Below are 16,474 nucleotides of genomic sequence, written 5' to 3' on the forward strand. Positions count from 1 at the left end.
AAACTCTGGTAGGTCCTGTAACTCAGTGAGAGGAGGAAGGGATTCAATATTATCAATAAAATTCTGCAAAAGCGTTCGGTTTGACTGTAAAACTACATACTGTTGGGATTTTGGGTGCGCCACTGTGTGCCGTTCATTGTTAAAACTTGCTGATAGAGGGATGATTAAACTGGTTAAATATGAGTGGAATTCCTTTAATGCACTGCAATGAAAATGAAATGAAATGTTGCCTTTAATTGTTGATAGAAATCTTTGTCCTCACCATATCTTTAGTGAAAATAGTAACTCAGTGTTTGACTTTTCGTACCATGACCATTTTTTATGCCAGGTTTGGCGACTGTTGGAAGGATTACTATTAAACAATACATTCCACAGGCATATGGTCCGTGGATCATTCTATTGCCACATCAAGATTTAAAGACAAAAGACATTTTGTCATTTTTATTTTGTGGGGCACATGGGAACACATTCTTCTTACGGACAAGTTGACTTAAAACTTCAACACCAATTAGGATTTAGCTCAAATCAGATATTTCAACATGGGTTTTAATGTGTGAACTATCCAGTGTAAACAGTTTCTCAGCTTTAACTTTGGTGTGTTATGTTGATGCTTGGTGCGCAGCCAAGACTCACTGTTCACCCACTTTATTAAGTCTCTAGTTTATTTAATGGCTCAGTCTATGGTGTACCAAAGCATGCTTGTTGAATGAAAGTGCATTAAGCTATGAAGTGATATCATAATGCGCTTGTAAAAAGACGTACAGTCACAAAGTTTTTAAACAAATCCAAAGCTGACTACACTATAAGCTTAACAAAGAGCGTGAACGTCATTAGCAGTAGGCTATGCTTGCTAAACATTAGCATCTTCTACTAGAACTGGTGGCTAGATTTAGCCTCAGAGCAGCATGGATTGTTTGACATTTCATTGGAGTAGTTAACTTTCTCTTCCCTGTGTATTTTAAAATGGCTGCCTTTATACATTCATTGATGTATTTGTGGAGATGCACAGGATCAAAGCTGTCTACCACACAATACATTTGGTTTGCGACTCTGTCCTTTGTCCTTGGGCAAGGCACTTATTTGATCCCTCTGTACTGTGCGTTTGAACCCAGAGCTAAAAATAGACTTTTATTGTTCGTTTTTCTTCTTCCTTTGCGTTGCTGATGGCAGGTTTATGGGAGACAGGCCCAGCGCGTGGGTGGAGGAAGAGCAGTACAGTAATGATGATTGACAGGGCAGGCGGCCAATCAGGCGAGGCTAAGGCTTTTAAGAGTGTCAGGGGCTGCGGCTCCAGACTAGACCACCTGTAGCAGCCTGGAGGAAGACACGGCCTCTGGAAGCACCGTTATTTTCTACGTTACACCGGCGGGACGCGGCACTTCTTCACCGGGTGGCCCTTTTCAGAAGAACCGTTTAACGACACCAGAAACATGTTACTCAGATATCTACCTCTCCTGTTTCTCTGCGGGGCTCTCTTCAAAGGTGAGTGGAGTTTACTTCCACACTTTTTCTTAGAGCAGAGACAGAAGTTAACGTTTGAGTCCATGTTCAGGTTACTAGTTGCTGTTTGAAACCTCAAATATTTATCTTACTTAAATATATATGTGACGGAGGTATCTTTAATTTTCTGTATGATGACAATATCAGTCAATAAAACAATAAAAGGTCCTAAAAATGACCATGAACAACATCACGAATGACGTATCATTATCAGCATTTTAACTGTATACACGCACATCTATCTATCTATACACTATACTATACAATTATTTTTTTAAATGTTTTGTTTTCATCTGCTTTTGTGCTTTTGTCATTAATGAACAATTTCATATTTTATCGTAATAAGTATCTTAACCTAAGGTGTGGAACAAAAAAACACGTACACTGGATTATTATTATTATTATTATTTATTTATTTATTTATTTATTTTTTATTGTCCTGTTATTATTATTGAAATTTACATCTGAAATAGGACCACAGGTGAAAAGTTTGTACCTTTTCCCGCCGTACACATTCACGGGGGGGTTGGTTAAATAGTCTTGAGCGTGACTCACTGCTCCTTCAGTGTGACTCAAAGCTCCTTGGGGGTGGACAGATGCCAGCGAGGAGGCCTGGGTCAAACGACAGCCGGCTCCCTGAAGCGCAGCACACTCCACTCGCAAAGTTTATTCTGCGAGGCCTCGGCGGCGGCGCTGAAGCCGCTTGAGGAATTTTGATGATGCTCACTCAAGCCCCAGAACGTTCCAAATCCATTGGTCACTGCTCCACGCGCTGAAGTGCATCTCTGTGTTTCAAACATGTGAATACTGCGAGTCGGTCATATGCTGGAAGCCTGCAGGCTGCTTGTGTGTCTCCCTTCCTGTCATGTGGTTATTTGTATAGAAACAGAGATAGACAGAGGGAGGCACGGAGCTGGTGGCAGCTCTGTTCGTCTGAAGTAGCAGTAAAGAGGTCCAGATGAAAAGACCTCCTGAAGGCCGTGCTCCTCCTCCTCCTCTGAGTCTGAGTCTGGCGCCACATTTTGTTGAGCTTCCCTATTAGAAATCCTTCACAATAAATGTCGTCTTCTCCTCCCCTCGCTCTGCTACCGCTCTCTCTCTCAAACCACATGCTGTATCATGGCTCCATGTGTCGTGTTATGCTGGCCAGTCATCACTAAGTCATTACTGAAGCATCCAAGACTTCTTCTGGAATGAGAAATCAATCAATCGGTCAGATTTTGTTCACAGAGAACCTTTCAGAATAAATCGTTGTCATTCAAAGTGCTTTACATTTTGATTGACAAATATACATATTAAAAGTGAAACGGGAAAAAGGGCATGGAAACTAATGTACACTGCATCTGTCATAAAGAAAAGGATGAGGTAAAGTAGTGAAAGGTCAGTATCAGAAAAAAAACTGATATAAAGATAAAAACAGACAACAAAATATAGAATAAAATATAAAAATAACAATAAGAGACGTAAAATGTAATAAAATAGAAAGACTATCAAACTGGAAAGTGTCTGACCTATATTCCATTTGCTCTGTAATATTAAAATGAGCTGTGTATTATGAGGCAGCGTAATAAATACTACTAGCGTGTTATCTTTGTGGGAAGTTGGCCGAGCCAGTGAATGTCAGTTGTTTTTGTGCGTCACTGACTTCCTCCTCTCCTCGTTACTAGCTTCGGTTAATTGTTCTTTGCCATATTATACTTCCCTCTACCTGCTCATCTTCCTCATTCCACTCCCTTCTACCTGCTGACACCAATTGTTTTTAGTACATCCACTTTTCACGCGCACTTGTTGCTGCGGTTTCACCTCAGCCTCTGCTCCCTCCGTCGCTGCCGTCGCTGCTGTCCCTGCTGTATCCTGTTGGATTAGACGTGCTCCGGGGCAGTAAATCTCACTCTGTAATTGGAAAGCATGTGCTGGCGGAGCTTTAATTGGATATGATATGCGCAGAGGCCCCGCCAGTGAGCTCTTGCTTCAGGGAGCCATCTGTTACCTCCAAGTTACAGTAAAGGAGCTCTGTTTGCTCGGATAGAAACAACTCATTTCTGTCTGCCTCCTACTGTTGAGGACTCTGGAGACTGTCTGATGAGCAAAGAAAGCAGAGAAATGGCTATAGTACGAAACCAGAATCAGAAACAGAAGGAAAGCCGTGGCCCTGTGTCGGGCATTCAGTCTGACTCCTCAGCAGCAGGAAGAGCCACAGTCCAAGTTTATGTGACAGTCCAGATGGAAGAGAGCAAGGTCTTTGTTTAAATTTGCACAGTCATCTTTTGTTAGTCATCTGTTAATGATACAGAATGCTGTTAATACATAAAGTAAATAAATGATCTCGCTCACCATTCCATCCATCAAATAGATGGAGCGGATTGAAATGCTTGTATTGTTGGGGGGTTAAAGGGGGATTTGATATATAATAATTTTAATAAATACATTTTAAAGAAATAAATTTGTTTCATATATGAGAAAGAAGAGAATCAAATCCCCAGGGCCCGATTTATTCTCTGTTTGTCACCGATACTCTCCAAATATAATTAAATCATATACGATTAAACAGTTCAATTAAATGATTGTTTCAATATTTGTTTAAAGACGGTCATCAATCTGCTAATAGCACTTGAAGGTTATAATGCTCTTGTTTGTGTCAGAGAGGCATTGTTGCCATGATGAATTGAATCGTGGCACAAGATTAAAGGCTAATGTGAAAGAGTTTAACGGAAAACAGAATATCAGAGAAAGCTATTCTGTATGACTGCATTAGTTTTAACCATGTACACTGATGTGTACTGAATAAACTGGCATGTATAGGTCTGCAAATCATTAATAACTTTATCAGATCAAATGATAATTTCAGTGAATGTCTGTTGATCAGTCTCAAAATGAGATGAGTGATGACTGAGCTTGTAAATTTGCAGAATTTGGAACCGGGTGTCTGTGGTGACAGACAAGTGTTCGGTGGAAATCTTGTAAATGCGGTTCAAAAACACTAGCACTTATTCCCAGGGGGGAGCTAAAGAGAACATCTCTTGAGTTCGCTACATTAAAGCCTAAAGTGTTTTCTATAACTTAAATATTCAGTTTCCATGAAGCCATCCATTTGTGCAAAACCGTAAAGGGCAACAACAACAACCATTTGGAATTTGTTTATAAGAAAATAACCATTATCAAAAAAGCTGGATATTCATTTATTGAGAACAATGTTTCCAACTATCCATGTTTTCTCGTATTGGAACATTGACTTCCACCATGTTGCCCAGCCCTGATCAGTTGTGTTGACACTCCTGTGAGGACATTCCTGCTGAAATGGCGTCAGCTGTGCTGCTTTGATGTGGCGTCCCTCGGGCCTTGTTTTGATTGGGCGCTGAAGGAGGCTGACCTGTGTACATCCATTGGTGTGCCATGAGGTTTAAAACGCAGGAATGAGCCCCTTTAAACGCAGGAGGTCATAAAGCAGTATGCGAGAAATTCATTCGATCTCTCGTTAGCTGACAAAGGGCGCACGGTAATTAGCCATGAACTGTGGTCCAGTACGCTTCTAGCATTCTTTGATCAGCTGGCTTGAGATGTCATACTGCATGATTTCTGAAACACGGCCGCTGCGCACGCGTCACCATAGGTCAGCCCTTCACATGACTCCTCTGTCTCTCTAATGAGATCCTGCCTTTTGGCCTCAGGCTCTTCCTGACGGTTGGGTCGCAGCCTGTCAGTTCATCTCCTGCTCTGTGTGCAGTCTCTAATCAGGTATGCGCTTCGCACAGTGCTGCTGGATGTAAAAAAAAAGTATTTCAGGAATGCTGTTTTCTTCTAATCCTGAAGATAAAATGGACTACTTTCATGGCAACATTGAGAAATAAAGAAATAGTTTGATGTCTTGGTGTCAGTGACCCCCCACCCAGCCTTGTGTTTTCAGTAGCGGTTAGCGCTTATTACCTTGGAGTGGTAGCAGAAGCGGGACGTTGAGCACGAGAGTTCGGGGGGGCTGGATGTGACAGTCAGCCATTGAACGGGTACTTCACGGAAGTGCTATTGTGTCACATAAGAATTCCCCTGAAGTGAAGTGCAGCGCGGAGCTGAAACACAAGCACTGATGCCAAAGTCTAACTCGGCCTCTCTCACTCTGTTTCTGTCAGAGGTTTGAAGTGAGGCAAAGCTCTGACAGCTGGAAGCAGCCATCTCCTCAGCAACCGATACTTTACTACACTGCGCTTGTTTGATTTACGCTGAGCAATAAAAGGAAAGATAGAGTGGTTATAGTTTGTCAGACCTTCTCAGCGGAGTTGGAGCAAAGCCGGACCTTCTTATCCACATCCTCCTGAGTGTGTGTTCATGACCTTAGACCCACTTGTCACCCTGGCCGACACAGTCATCTCTTTTGTGTCTGTTGGGGATTATCCGCCAAATCCTTGGAGACAAGGCTCCCATTTAGACGTGCACCACAGAGTGTGCCCTTAATTACTGCACTGTTTCAACAATATTACACTAAGTGTCTGTCTATATGCATCATCTTGTGGGTTGTCATAACCTTTCAGAGTGTTTGGGGTACCTTTGCAGTCATGCAAGACAAAGGCAATTGAAAAGCAGCTCTGTCAAAACAAAAAACAAGTCATCTGAAAATGAAAAAGCTACTTGGATGAGTGGGAAACATCCCAATGTGTCCAATTCCATTTGGACATTCTCATTGAATTGAATGAGAAGGTGTTTCCAAACGCTTGACTGGTAGTGTGCACTTCACTGTCTTTGACATTGATTTGTCTGTTACTTCCTCCTGTGTCCGTAAATACATTTTTATGATGTGGTCATATTGTTCTCTCATGTTTATCTGGATTATTGACCGATAGAATTACCTCAGTGTACAGGGACACTTTGTTCAGTATTACCACTTCAAGGTCGCAGCTTCAGCATCCTTCCAAGACTGAGCTGAGACAAAGGTTGAGACAAAGAATAACAGTGTAGTAAATTTACTGTAACACTCTATGGGAAGACTCATATTAAATGTTGCAACAATGACATAATTACATGGTATTAATTATTTCAGATGCCAAAACATTTATCTGTATGTACATATTTTTCCACTAGAAGACGGGACTTTTCTTCTCTATATTGCCTAATATTTTATTAAATATTTGACTGAACTGAAGTGAAAAAAATACTAGGTTGGTCTGATAGGACAAAAATTCTTCCTATTCTGACATAGATATGGCAGAAAATTCTAAGTGGCCTCAGTCTAAAAGCATGGTACTGGTGCTATCCTGTCTTTTTAACACTGATGCATGTCCAGCCTTTATTACTCCTTAAGTGTTCAGTTAACAAACACCTCCATTTTGATTAGCTTTAATGTACCATTAGTCAAGACACAGATAAAAACTGGTAAACTCTCTATTCTGGCAGTCATGATAAGGAAAATGGTTTCTACATACACACAGAGAGAGCTGAGAGAGAGTCTTTTTGAGAAAGTTTATGAGTCTGTTAAGTTAATGTCTTTTCATTTTGAACCACTTATTGTGTTACCAGTTATGGCTAAAATTGTATTTCTAAATCGTCCTCCACTGCCTTCATTCAGAAGTGTCTGCTGGTTCTGACAATAGCTTAGCACCGAGCTACTGGAGTGGAGCCAGTCACACACACCTGACTAATCTACAGGATGGAGTGTAAACTGAAACTGGCTGTTCGGTTTCAGCAATAGGAAGCTAAACAATGGCTAAAATGTGATGATTTTTTTTTATACAAGCTGATAAAATGCACTGTGAAATACTTAACCTTCAACTCAGACATTCATTGGAATACAAAAGTCCTTGCAAAAGATACAAAAAAAGTTACACAGATAGAATCAAAGTTGCTCAATCTCATCTAAGAGGTTTTTCATTCATCTCTATCTTGGGTTACCCACTAAGATTAGTTTAATCTTGAAGAGCCTATCATAAATGATACATTAGCCTAATAGCATAATTAGCCCAGTCATTTTTTGACTGTTACAAAATCAAAAAAAAACAGCAACAAACAAACAAACAATAAACTTGATAAAAATATATTTTTCTTGTTTTCCAAAAACGTTCAAATATGACTTAGGCAGCTATGCTGTTAGGTGTGTTTTGCTGCACTGATGTCACATTATGTTGCTTCATGTGTAAATACCAAACGCTGCCACTCCTCTATTTTATGATCATTAAAAATGTCACTTCCTCATCTATATTATCTCATCGTCAATGACTTCTTCTACTTACCTAATGTGTAACTTTTTAGGTGTGTGCGTGTATGTATGTTCGCACGCATGTGTGTGGTGCAGTACACGGTGCTGTGTAGTTACTGTGTGCATTAACTACATCATATTCACAAACGTATAAACGTCTGCTGTCGCGGAGTGTGTGGAGCCTGTTGTTTTTCATCTCTAAATGAGTCTTGGTTACTAAGTGATAAATACATTAAGTCATGCAGAGCCTTACACACAGAAAATAATCAAATCAAGTTCAGGATCTGATATTAGTCTTGATATTTTTCACCACTTCCTTGTGCCTTAGAGATGACTTACTGGAGAACGCTGTTTGTGTAAGCCATTCACCCATCTGGCTTTTGGTAGCATGTACCCTCTCTGGCTGCTGAAAGGAGGACATTGCATATAATCATTCTGTGCAGGAGCTGAGCTACACAGACTTAGCCATATCATCAAAGGCCTCCTGCTGTTTGAACCACTCCTCAAGCTGCCCTCTGGCTTCCTCTGTCTTCCTATAAACGCCAAGTGAAGAATGGGAGAGGGTTAAATGGGAACAGGCGTCATGACCATACTAACAGAGGAAGCTCTTTCCTCTAAGGTAGTCACATGAAGTTGGCAGCATTTGTGACTGACACATCTTGGGGTGTAGAAGTCACTGAATTTACAAATGACCTTTAACTCTCCCTGTTCTATTGGGTAGCATCTCAGAACTGGACTTATTGTACTGGACTCCTCATAATTTCTGTCTTGTAGAGAGAAGGTGGTGTACTGATTGTTTTCTGTCCTTTTGTTTTGACTCTAGGAGTGACAGCAGAGAATACCACAAGTAATGCTACAGCAGCTACAGAGGCAGCTAGATCTGTGACAGTTTCCACCAACCCCACAGAGATCACCACCACAGTTGTTGGTGACACAACTCACTCTGCTTTACCAACCGCTGCTTCAACAACGCCCACTGCAAATCCACAGACAAGTCATACCACCAGTTCTAGTGAGACTACAACTCCAGGCACCACACCTGCTCCAGAGCAAAATACCATCAACACAAGTCCAGCAGTCACGAGCACAACAATTCCACCAACCACACACACCACCACTAACGCAACAACTCCAGCAGTCACAAGCACAACAATTCTGCCAACCGCAAACAACGCAACTAGTCCAACAGTCATGAGCACAACAATTCAACCAACCACACACACCACCACTAACGCAACAACTCCAGCAGTCACAAGCACAACAATTTTGCCAACCGCAAACAACGCAACCAACGCAACTAGTCCAACAGTCATGAGCACAACAATTCCACCAACTGCAACCAACACAACCAACACAACAAGTCCAACAGTCATGAGCACAACAATTCCACCAACCGTAAGCAACGCAACCAACGCAACAATTCCAGCAGTCACGAGCACAACAATTCCACCAACTGCAACCAACACAACCAACACAACAAGTCCAACAGTCACGAGCACAATTCCACCAACCGTAACCAACGCAACCAACGCAACAAGTCCAACAGTCATGAGCACAACAATTCCACCAACCGTAACCAACGCAACAAGTCCAACAGTCATGAGCACAACAATTCCACCAACCGTAAGCAACGCAACCAACGCAACAAGTCCAACAGTCATGAGCACAACAGTTCCACCAACCGTAACCAACGCAACAAGTCCAACAGTCATGAGCACAACAATTCCACCAACCGTAACCAACGCAACCAACGCAACAAGTCCAACAGTCATGAGCACAACAGTTCCACCAACCGTAACCAACGCAACAAGTCCAACAGTCATGAGCACAACAGTTCCACCAACCGTAACCAACGCAACCAACGCAACAAGTCCAACAGTCATGAGCACAACAGTTCCGCCAACCGTAACCAACGCAACCAACGCAACAAGTCCAACAGTCATGAGCACAACAATTCCACCAACCGTAACCAACGCAACCAACGCAACAAGTCCAACAGTCATGAGCACAACAATTCCGCCAACCGTAACCAACGCAACCAACGCAACAAGTCCAACAGTCATGAGCACAACAATTCCGCCAACCGTAACCAACGCAACCAACGCAACAAGTCCAACAGTCATGAGCACAACAATTCCGCCAACCGTAACCAACGCAACCAACGCAACAAGTCCAACAGTCATGAGCACAACAATTCCGCCAACCGTAACCAACGCAACCAACGCAACAAGTCCAACAGTCATGAGCACAACAATTCCGCCAACCGTAACCAACGCAACCAACGCAACCAACGCAACAAGTCCAACAGTCATGAGCACAACAATTCCGCCAACCGCAACCAACGCAACCAACGCAACAAGTCCAACAGTCATGAGCACAACAATTCCGCCAACCGCAACCAACGCAACAAGTCCAACAGTCATGAGCACAACAATTCCACCAACCGTAACCAACGCAACCAACGCAACAAGTCCAACAGTCATGAGCACAACAGTTCCACCAACCGTAACCAACGCAACCAACGCAACAAGTCCAACAGTCATGAGCACAACAATTCCACCAACCGTAACCAACGCAACCAACGCAACAAGTCCAACAGTCATGAGCACAACAATTCCACCAACCGTAACCAACGCAACCAACGCAACAAGTCCAACAGTCATGAGCACAACAATTCCACCAACCGTAACCACTGGAAATACCAACACCACCCTTAGTCCCTCAACAACAACCTCAGGAGGTAATACTAACAGCATGATAATTGTTAATGTGTGTTTTTATAAATTATACACTATGACCTGCAGGTGAGAGGGAATGTAATCAGGGAAAATGAGCACACCTGCACAAAGCAGTTTGATGTTGCAGACCTGTACCAAAGTCCATGATAATCCATCTAATATTAGATGAGATATCTTATTAAATACATCAGATGTAAACCTCACACTCAATGATAAACGATGTCTGCAAACCAGGACATTTACATTTTTTTATCAGCAAAATCTGAGATGAGTAATAATATATTTTGACTGGTAACTGACTAATAATTGTTCTTTGTGCAGCTTTATACAGAAACATTATATACATAACCATGGTAACGCTAGGCGACACTGATTGCTGATTCTGTTTGAATATTTGTGCACTGACTGTTTCTTAATTTTGATGATATAGTGACTGGCCACACTACAACTCATCTGACTACTGGAAATACTACAGCTTCACTTACCACCAACGTCACTCCAACCTCCAACACCACCACCCCTACCAGCCCTACTGCTACTACCATCAGCACCATCAGCACCTCAGCTCCAGTTATAGGTTTGTGCCTTTCTCCAGTGTACCTTTTTATGTATCTGCCCCATAATGTCACGAGTTCATGGAGTACTGGTTTTTGCTGTAAGCAAACAAATACGATTTCTCTCAACCACTCCATCAGAAAATCACTTTTGCTTTTAGACTGTCTTTTTTTTTGCCATGGAAATAGCTGTAAAGCAAGTTTCTTCGTGGCACATGAGAAGAAAATGAGATGACAGTTGGTGATGCCTACGTTTTCTTCTATCTCTTGTCAGAGTGTCCTACCATTCAATGTCCATTTGAAAGTGTCTGTCTTAACGGCACCTGCCAGTGTCTCTCTGGTAGCTTCCTGGTGAATGATCGCTGTGAACGTGGTAAGAACATAACATTTCAAGTTTGTTCAGATGCAAAAATGCTCATACTGTTATGGAGATTATTATGAGGTGGAAGCTGTAAGATTGTCACCTTCTCTTCTCCTCCTCTCCACTTAGCCCAAGTGTTCCCCGGCCAGCTTCATCTCTTATCCTTAGAATTTAAAAATGAAATGCTCAACAGGTCCTCGAACATATTCAAGGAGACAGCGGCTAATATCTCAGCAGCGGTAGGTCGTGAGGTCATGAAGCATGTTGAGTAGCTGTCAAACATGCTCCTCTCTTAGTCATTAAGCCATTTTTATTTTGTTTTATAGCTCAGAGCGATCCTTCGAAGTCAGCCGGGGTATATACGGTCTGATGTCGTGCGCCTTGAGTGAGTGTTTTCTCTTTGTCATGCTGCACAAATACATAATGGCACATGTTTTTAAACATTCCTCAAAACTGTCTGTGTTTTTCTTTATTTCTCCAGACGAGGAAGCGTGCAGGCAACTGTGAATAACATATTCCAAAACACCAATGTCTCTGAAGAAGTTGTTAAGAAGTCCATTGACAATGCTATTTCCAACTCTTCAGAAGGTTTACTGGCTGACGCTACATTTGTTGGTAAATACTGTACTAAATGCATGACTTATATCTGTTACTTGATGTAGATCCTTTTCACATACATCTGTTCTATATTTGTTCTGTTTTAGCTACAAACCTCTGCGAGCAGGATCCAGTACCTTGTGAACCCTCCACTTCAAACTGTGCAAATAAAGATGGCCGCGCTCATTGTACCTGTAAAGAGGGCTTCATCTCTTTTTTGTACTCAAACACCAGCTGTATAGGTAATTTTTTTCACTTTCCTCCACAGTCAAAACTTTTGTTAGATTTGAATCATAACTTGTTCTAGTATTTGTCTTTTATGTTTTTGTTTTTAGCATAGTGTAATAGATTATTAAAGCCTTATTTATAGACTCAAAGAGCTCATGATCTGCTGTTTCTGAGATTAAGGCGTAAGTGAAGTTTTCCCAACTGATCTACAGTTAAGAAAACTGTACCAAAACCTGCTTACCCTCAATGAAATACTTCTGTGTGGGAATGAGGCAGTGAAACAACGGGGAGCAAGACTCACAGACAAGGTCAAGAGCTCTAGCCTTTTCTCCATGCCAACCCTTAACCCTTACTTCATTTATCTCCCTAATTTACTTCTTTTTAACGGGGATGTTTCCCTGGAAACACTGGGAAGGATCACAGCTTTACGTCTATGTGGAGGGATCTGACCGAGGGATCTGATCAGTAGGAGCAGTTATAGAGAGTAAGACCTTCATTGGGTCAGTCAAATGTGGCATGCAGTTCCTTTCTCAAGAAAAGCATAATGGACTAGTATGCGCCTGCTTTAATAGCCGTCATGGAGCATTCATATGAAGAGACTGTCGGTTTGCTTTGCATGTACAACCGGGCATGCAGTTCATTTCTTTGTATTTTATACAAACATTGTGTTGAAGTCATTGTATTTCTCTTTGCAGCGTGTCCAAGTGGGCAGATGGCAGTGAATAATGAGTGTAAACCGTGAGTACACACATTTTTAGTTTTTAGTGTGTGTGTTTGTGTGTGTGTGTGTGTGTGGTGCAGTAGATGTTGTTGTGAAGTTACTGACTCAGTGTTTCGCTCCGCTATGTGTATATGTGAATATCTTTATGCTCCCTTTCAGGTGTGCGTTTGGATATTCCGGCTTCAACTGCAGTGACTGTGAGTAACAGCACTATTTTAAATATGGTACAGCAGCAGTCGCTACACAAACTGCACCGTACGTAATGACTCACAGATCTCTAAAAATGTCTTAAACTCTGACTTCACAGCATCCCTGCTGGCAGTTGTGGTCATATCCTGTGTTCTAGGAGGAATATTGCTCATCCTTGTCCTGTCTCTGTTGATATACTGCTGCTGGTAAGAATATTTAAGATCACTGTTTCTAACAACATCATCAGCCCTAGCACTGATGTCATTTCGAATAAAGTAGCTTGAATCTTGCAACTACAGTGTGAACTTTTTTACCCATTTCTTTGCCATTTTAAAGATTAATTTAATACATTAACATGACATTTAATACAGGTAGGATGGTGTACATGGAATTAACTCATAGATCATACAGTGTATATTATATATCAGACTTTGGCTGCTTGAACAATATTTATTAACAGGACCAGTTCATTATTTGATAGAAAATGAATAACAATAAATAATATCAGCAGTGTCGCGTTCAGCCATTTTCCATTCTCTTCGTTCAGGAGGAATAGGTCAGAGAACAAGGCCGACATCAGCAGCAGTCCGTACTCATCAGGTGCCTTAAACCAGCCCTGGCCCATTGGCATCAGTCGCATCCCTCGAGCCACCACCAAGTGGGATTCACCTCAGTCCTTAGAGTTGACAGAAGGGAGCAGCACTCATAACCTGGTGAACAAAAAGCAGAACGGCAACGGATTGGTGAGTTATCGCCGCTGTTCTCCAGTCGCCTCAGTCATGTCAGTTATTAACCACTAATCCGTTTATTGGCAATCATCCTCCAAATCAAGCAGAAATGTGTTGTTCTACATGTTATTAACACGCCCATTAACACACTAAACAATCATTTGGTGGTTTAAACTGGCTAAATTAGCCTGTGAGATGAACATTTTCTTTTCATGAATCCATATTTATTCATGTCTTTTGTTTGTTTTCTTTAACCTGCAAATCAACATTCTCTATATCACAAAGAAATGTTAACTATTAATCAGAGTGATACATTTAACCCAATCATGCAGAATTAGCAGCTACCCGCTTTGCCTGACTCCCAGTGTATTACTTTAGGGTTTTCACATAAAGGAGAAAAGTTGGAAAAAGGTAAGGCTAGATCCTGATTTGCCTTGATGACCCCGGCTAATAATTTAGACTGACTAGAGGGAAAATATTGGTGTTGGTGTTTGCGGTGATGGGAGTTGCTGGATGGTTGGTTGGATGGCTTTTCAGTCTACCATGGTGACTGGGCTGGGTTTGTTTGGCTTTTACGGGTGCTGGTCTGGAAAGAACCTTGTGTTTAAATGAGAAACTAACACGCTGCTTTCTTGACATTTCAGTCAGCATCGTACAGTCTAAACCCAGAGGGAATGGAGACCTTCAAAGGTAAAAATGCATCCCGTTATTCATATCTGGTTCAAGGCCATGAGAATCCTTACTACTTACCAGGAGACGAGAAGAAAAACTGAAAAACATCAAGAAAGGACAAACAAGGGATCAAAAGGACGTTGAACTATGGGACAACAGGCACAATTCATTTTCTGAGCAGCATGAGGTTATTTTTAAAGATACATTACTTACACTCTGAGCTTTCTTGGTTTAGATATGAATCACAAAGGACACTCACTACAACCAAAAAAGATTGTGACCATTAGATGTCGCTGTTGCTCAGTGATGTTTTTTAGGGGTACATTTGACTTTTTTTCTCTTTTTTATGCTGTAAAGAAATCACTCTTTAGGCTTTGAAAATGAAGGTTCTCGTGTTTAATTGCACTAAAGTGTACGTAACATTTACCACATGTTTCAATCAAAGGTAAATTGTTTAATTGAATATGGCCTTTCTGGGTAAGGGTAAGGGTGTGATTATTATTCTTTTTTTTTTTTTCAAGAAAATCTTATCTTAAATTACTAACGGGGCTGGATCCCTTGTTATCTTTAAAGGGATTTATGTTGCAGCAGTCTAAATCTCTATTTGTTGAACTTGCAAAATGTGCCTGTTTTTATTGTTTAATTCACAAATAGGAAACATTATGCAAAGCGAATGAAAAAGCCTGTCTCTGAGATGTGCCATTTATCGCTTATATACATTTCTTTTTTCTCTGTATATATTTATCCATGTGTGTTTGAGACTGTTTTATATGTGTGTGAGATTTTTGTAAATAATTGAAGATCCTTTTGCAGAGAATGTGTATGGAAATAAATTTATTTAAACACAACTGATTTGCTTTTTATTACTCATAGATGTGACATGTCTGCCACACAAAAGTTTATACAAGGTTTTAAAACCCAAATTTGCCATAGCTGCCACAACTGACCATTATGAATATATAATTGTGAGGGCCCCAGCTACAAATCCTACTTGAGTACATAAGTCTCTTTGGATTACTGTCATAAGATTTTGTACATCTGCATAGTGTTATGTAAAATATTCCCTTATTTGGTGTTAAAACATTTCTGTTTTTTGACGCCATTATCAAATGTGCGAAGGGTGCCATCTAAATACTAAGGGTAAGGGTTCTTTATATATAGGTGGAAAATTATGTAGATTATATAGAACAAAATGTATAAATAATTGATAATATGTGCAAATCTAATATCCCTGTGTTATTTTCATCTTGTTCTTGTACTCAATGTTTGAGGTGTATTTGTTCACATCTACAGGTAAAGATTCAAGACCACTTAAATGATCTCCGCAGAGAAATAATTTACATTTATTTAGGTTTGAGATCACACACAGTGGTGTGAAAAACTGTTGGCACGATTTCTTTTTTTTTTTTTTGCACGTTTGTCCCACCTAAATGTTTCAGATCATCAGACACATTTAAATATGATTTAATGATAACACAAGTAAACACAAAATGAAGGTATTAATTAAGGGAAAACTAAATCCAAACCTACATGGCCCTGTGTGAAAAAAGTACTTACCCCTTAAACCTAAACCTAATAACAGGTTGGGTTTGCCAACTTCAGTGAGTCTTTTCCAGCGCTGTGGAGGAATTTTGTTCCACTCTTTGCAGAATAGTTGTAACTCTGCATTCTGTTGTAATTCACATTGGAGGGTTTTCCATCATGAACCTCCTTTTTAAGGTCACAGCATCTTAATAGGATTCAGGTCAGGACTTTGACCGGAGAACTCCAAAGTCCTCATTTAGTTCTTCATCTGTTCAGAAGTGGACTTGCTGGTGTGTTTTGGATCATTGTCCTGCTGCAGAACCCAGGTTCTCTTCAGCTTGAGGTCACCAACAGATGGCTGGATTTTCTCCTCAAGGATTTTTGTGGTAGACAACAGAATTCAGATCTTGAAGCAGCAAAACAGCCCCAGACCATCACACTGCCACTATCAGATTTTATTGTTGGTATGATGTTCTTTTTC

The 16,474-nt window shown here is 40.9% G+C and overlaps 1 protein-coding gene across 4 annotated transcripts; it reads left to right on the forward strand.

Annotated features, from left to right (window-relative positions):
- The first annotated feature begins 1,288 nt into the window (after nucleotides 1–1,288).
- On the forward strand, nucleotides 1,289–15,317 carry si:ch211-198m17.1 (mucin-2). Of its 4 annotated transcripts, none has more exons than XM_047572747.1 (15): nucleotides 1,289–1,482; nucleotides 8,505–10,040; nucleotides 10,092–10,421; nucleotides 10,850–10,996; nucleotides 11,248–11,346; nucleotides 11,464–11,573; nucleotides 11,661–11,719; nucleotides 11,816–11,949; nucleotides 12,039–12,173; nucleotides 12,855–12,897; nucleotides 13,040–13,077; nucleotides 13,188–13,275; nucleotides 13,617–13,812; nucleotides 14,176–14,208; nucleotides 14,442–15,317. In XM_047572747.1, exons 1-15 carry the CDS (start codon nucleotides 1,431–1,433, stop codon nucleotides 14,568–14,570), a joined length of 3,129 nt encoding a protein of 1,042 aa, XP_047428703.1. In that variant the 5' UTR covers nucleotides 1,289–1,430; the 3' UTR covers nucleotides 14,571–15,317. The 4 variants fall into 4 exon arrangements, with proteins under 4 accessions (XP_047428703.1, XP_047428702.1, XP_047428700.1 ...); XM_047572746.1 differs by having other exon boundaries at nucleotides 8,505–9,464; nucleotides 9,516–10,421; XM_047572744.1 differs by having other exon boundaries at nucleotides 8,505–10,421.
- The last annotated feature ends 1,157 nt before the right edge of the window (nucleotides 15,318–16,474 follow it).

Source organism: Mugil cephalus, chromosome 20 (assembly GCF_022458985.1).
Source record: "Mugil cephalus isolate CIBA_MC_2020 chromosome 20, CIBA_Mcephalus_1.1, whole genome shotgun sequence".
Lineage (NCBI taxonomy): Eukaryota > Metazoa > Chordata > Actinopteri > Mugiliformes > Mugilidae > Mugil > Mugil cephalus.

Coding starts and splice junctions, on each gene's coding strand:
- si:ch211-198m17.1 (XM_047572744.1), top strand. CDS start 1,431: ATGTTACTCAGATATCTACCTCTCCTGTTTCTCTGCGGGGCTCTCTTC. Junction 11,950..12,038: donor GGCTGACGCTACATTTGTTG/GTAAATACTGTA, acceptor GTTCTGTTTTAG/CTACAAACCTCTGCGAGCAG. Junction 13,078..13,187: donor CGGCTTCAACTGCAGTGACT/GTGAGTAACAGC, acceptor CTGACTTCACAG/CATCCCTGCTGGCAGTTGTG.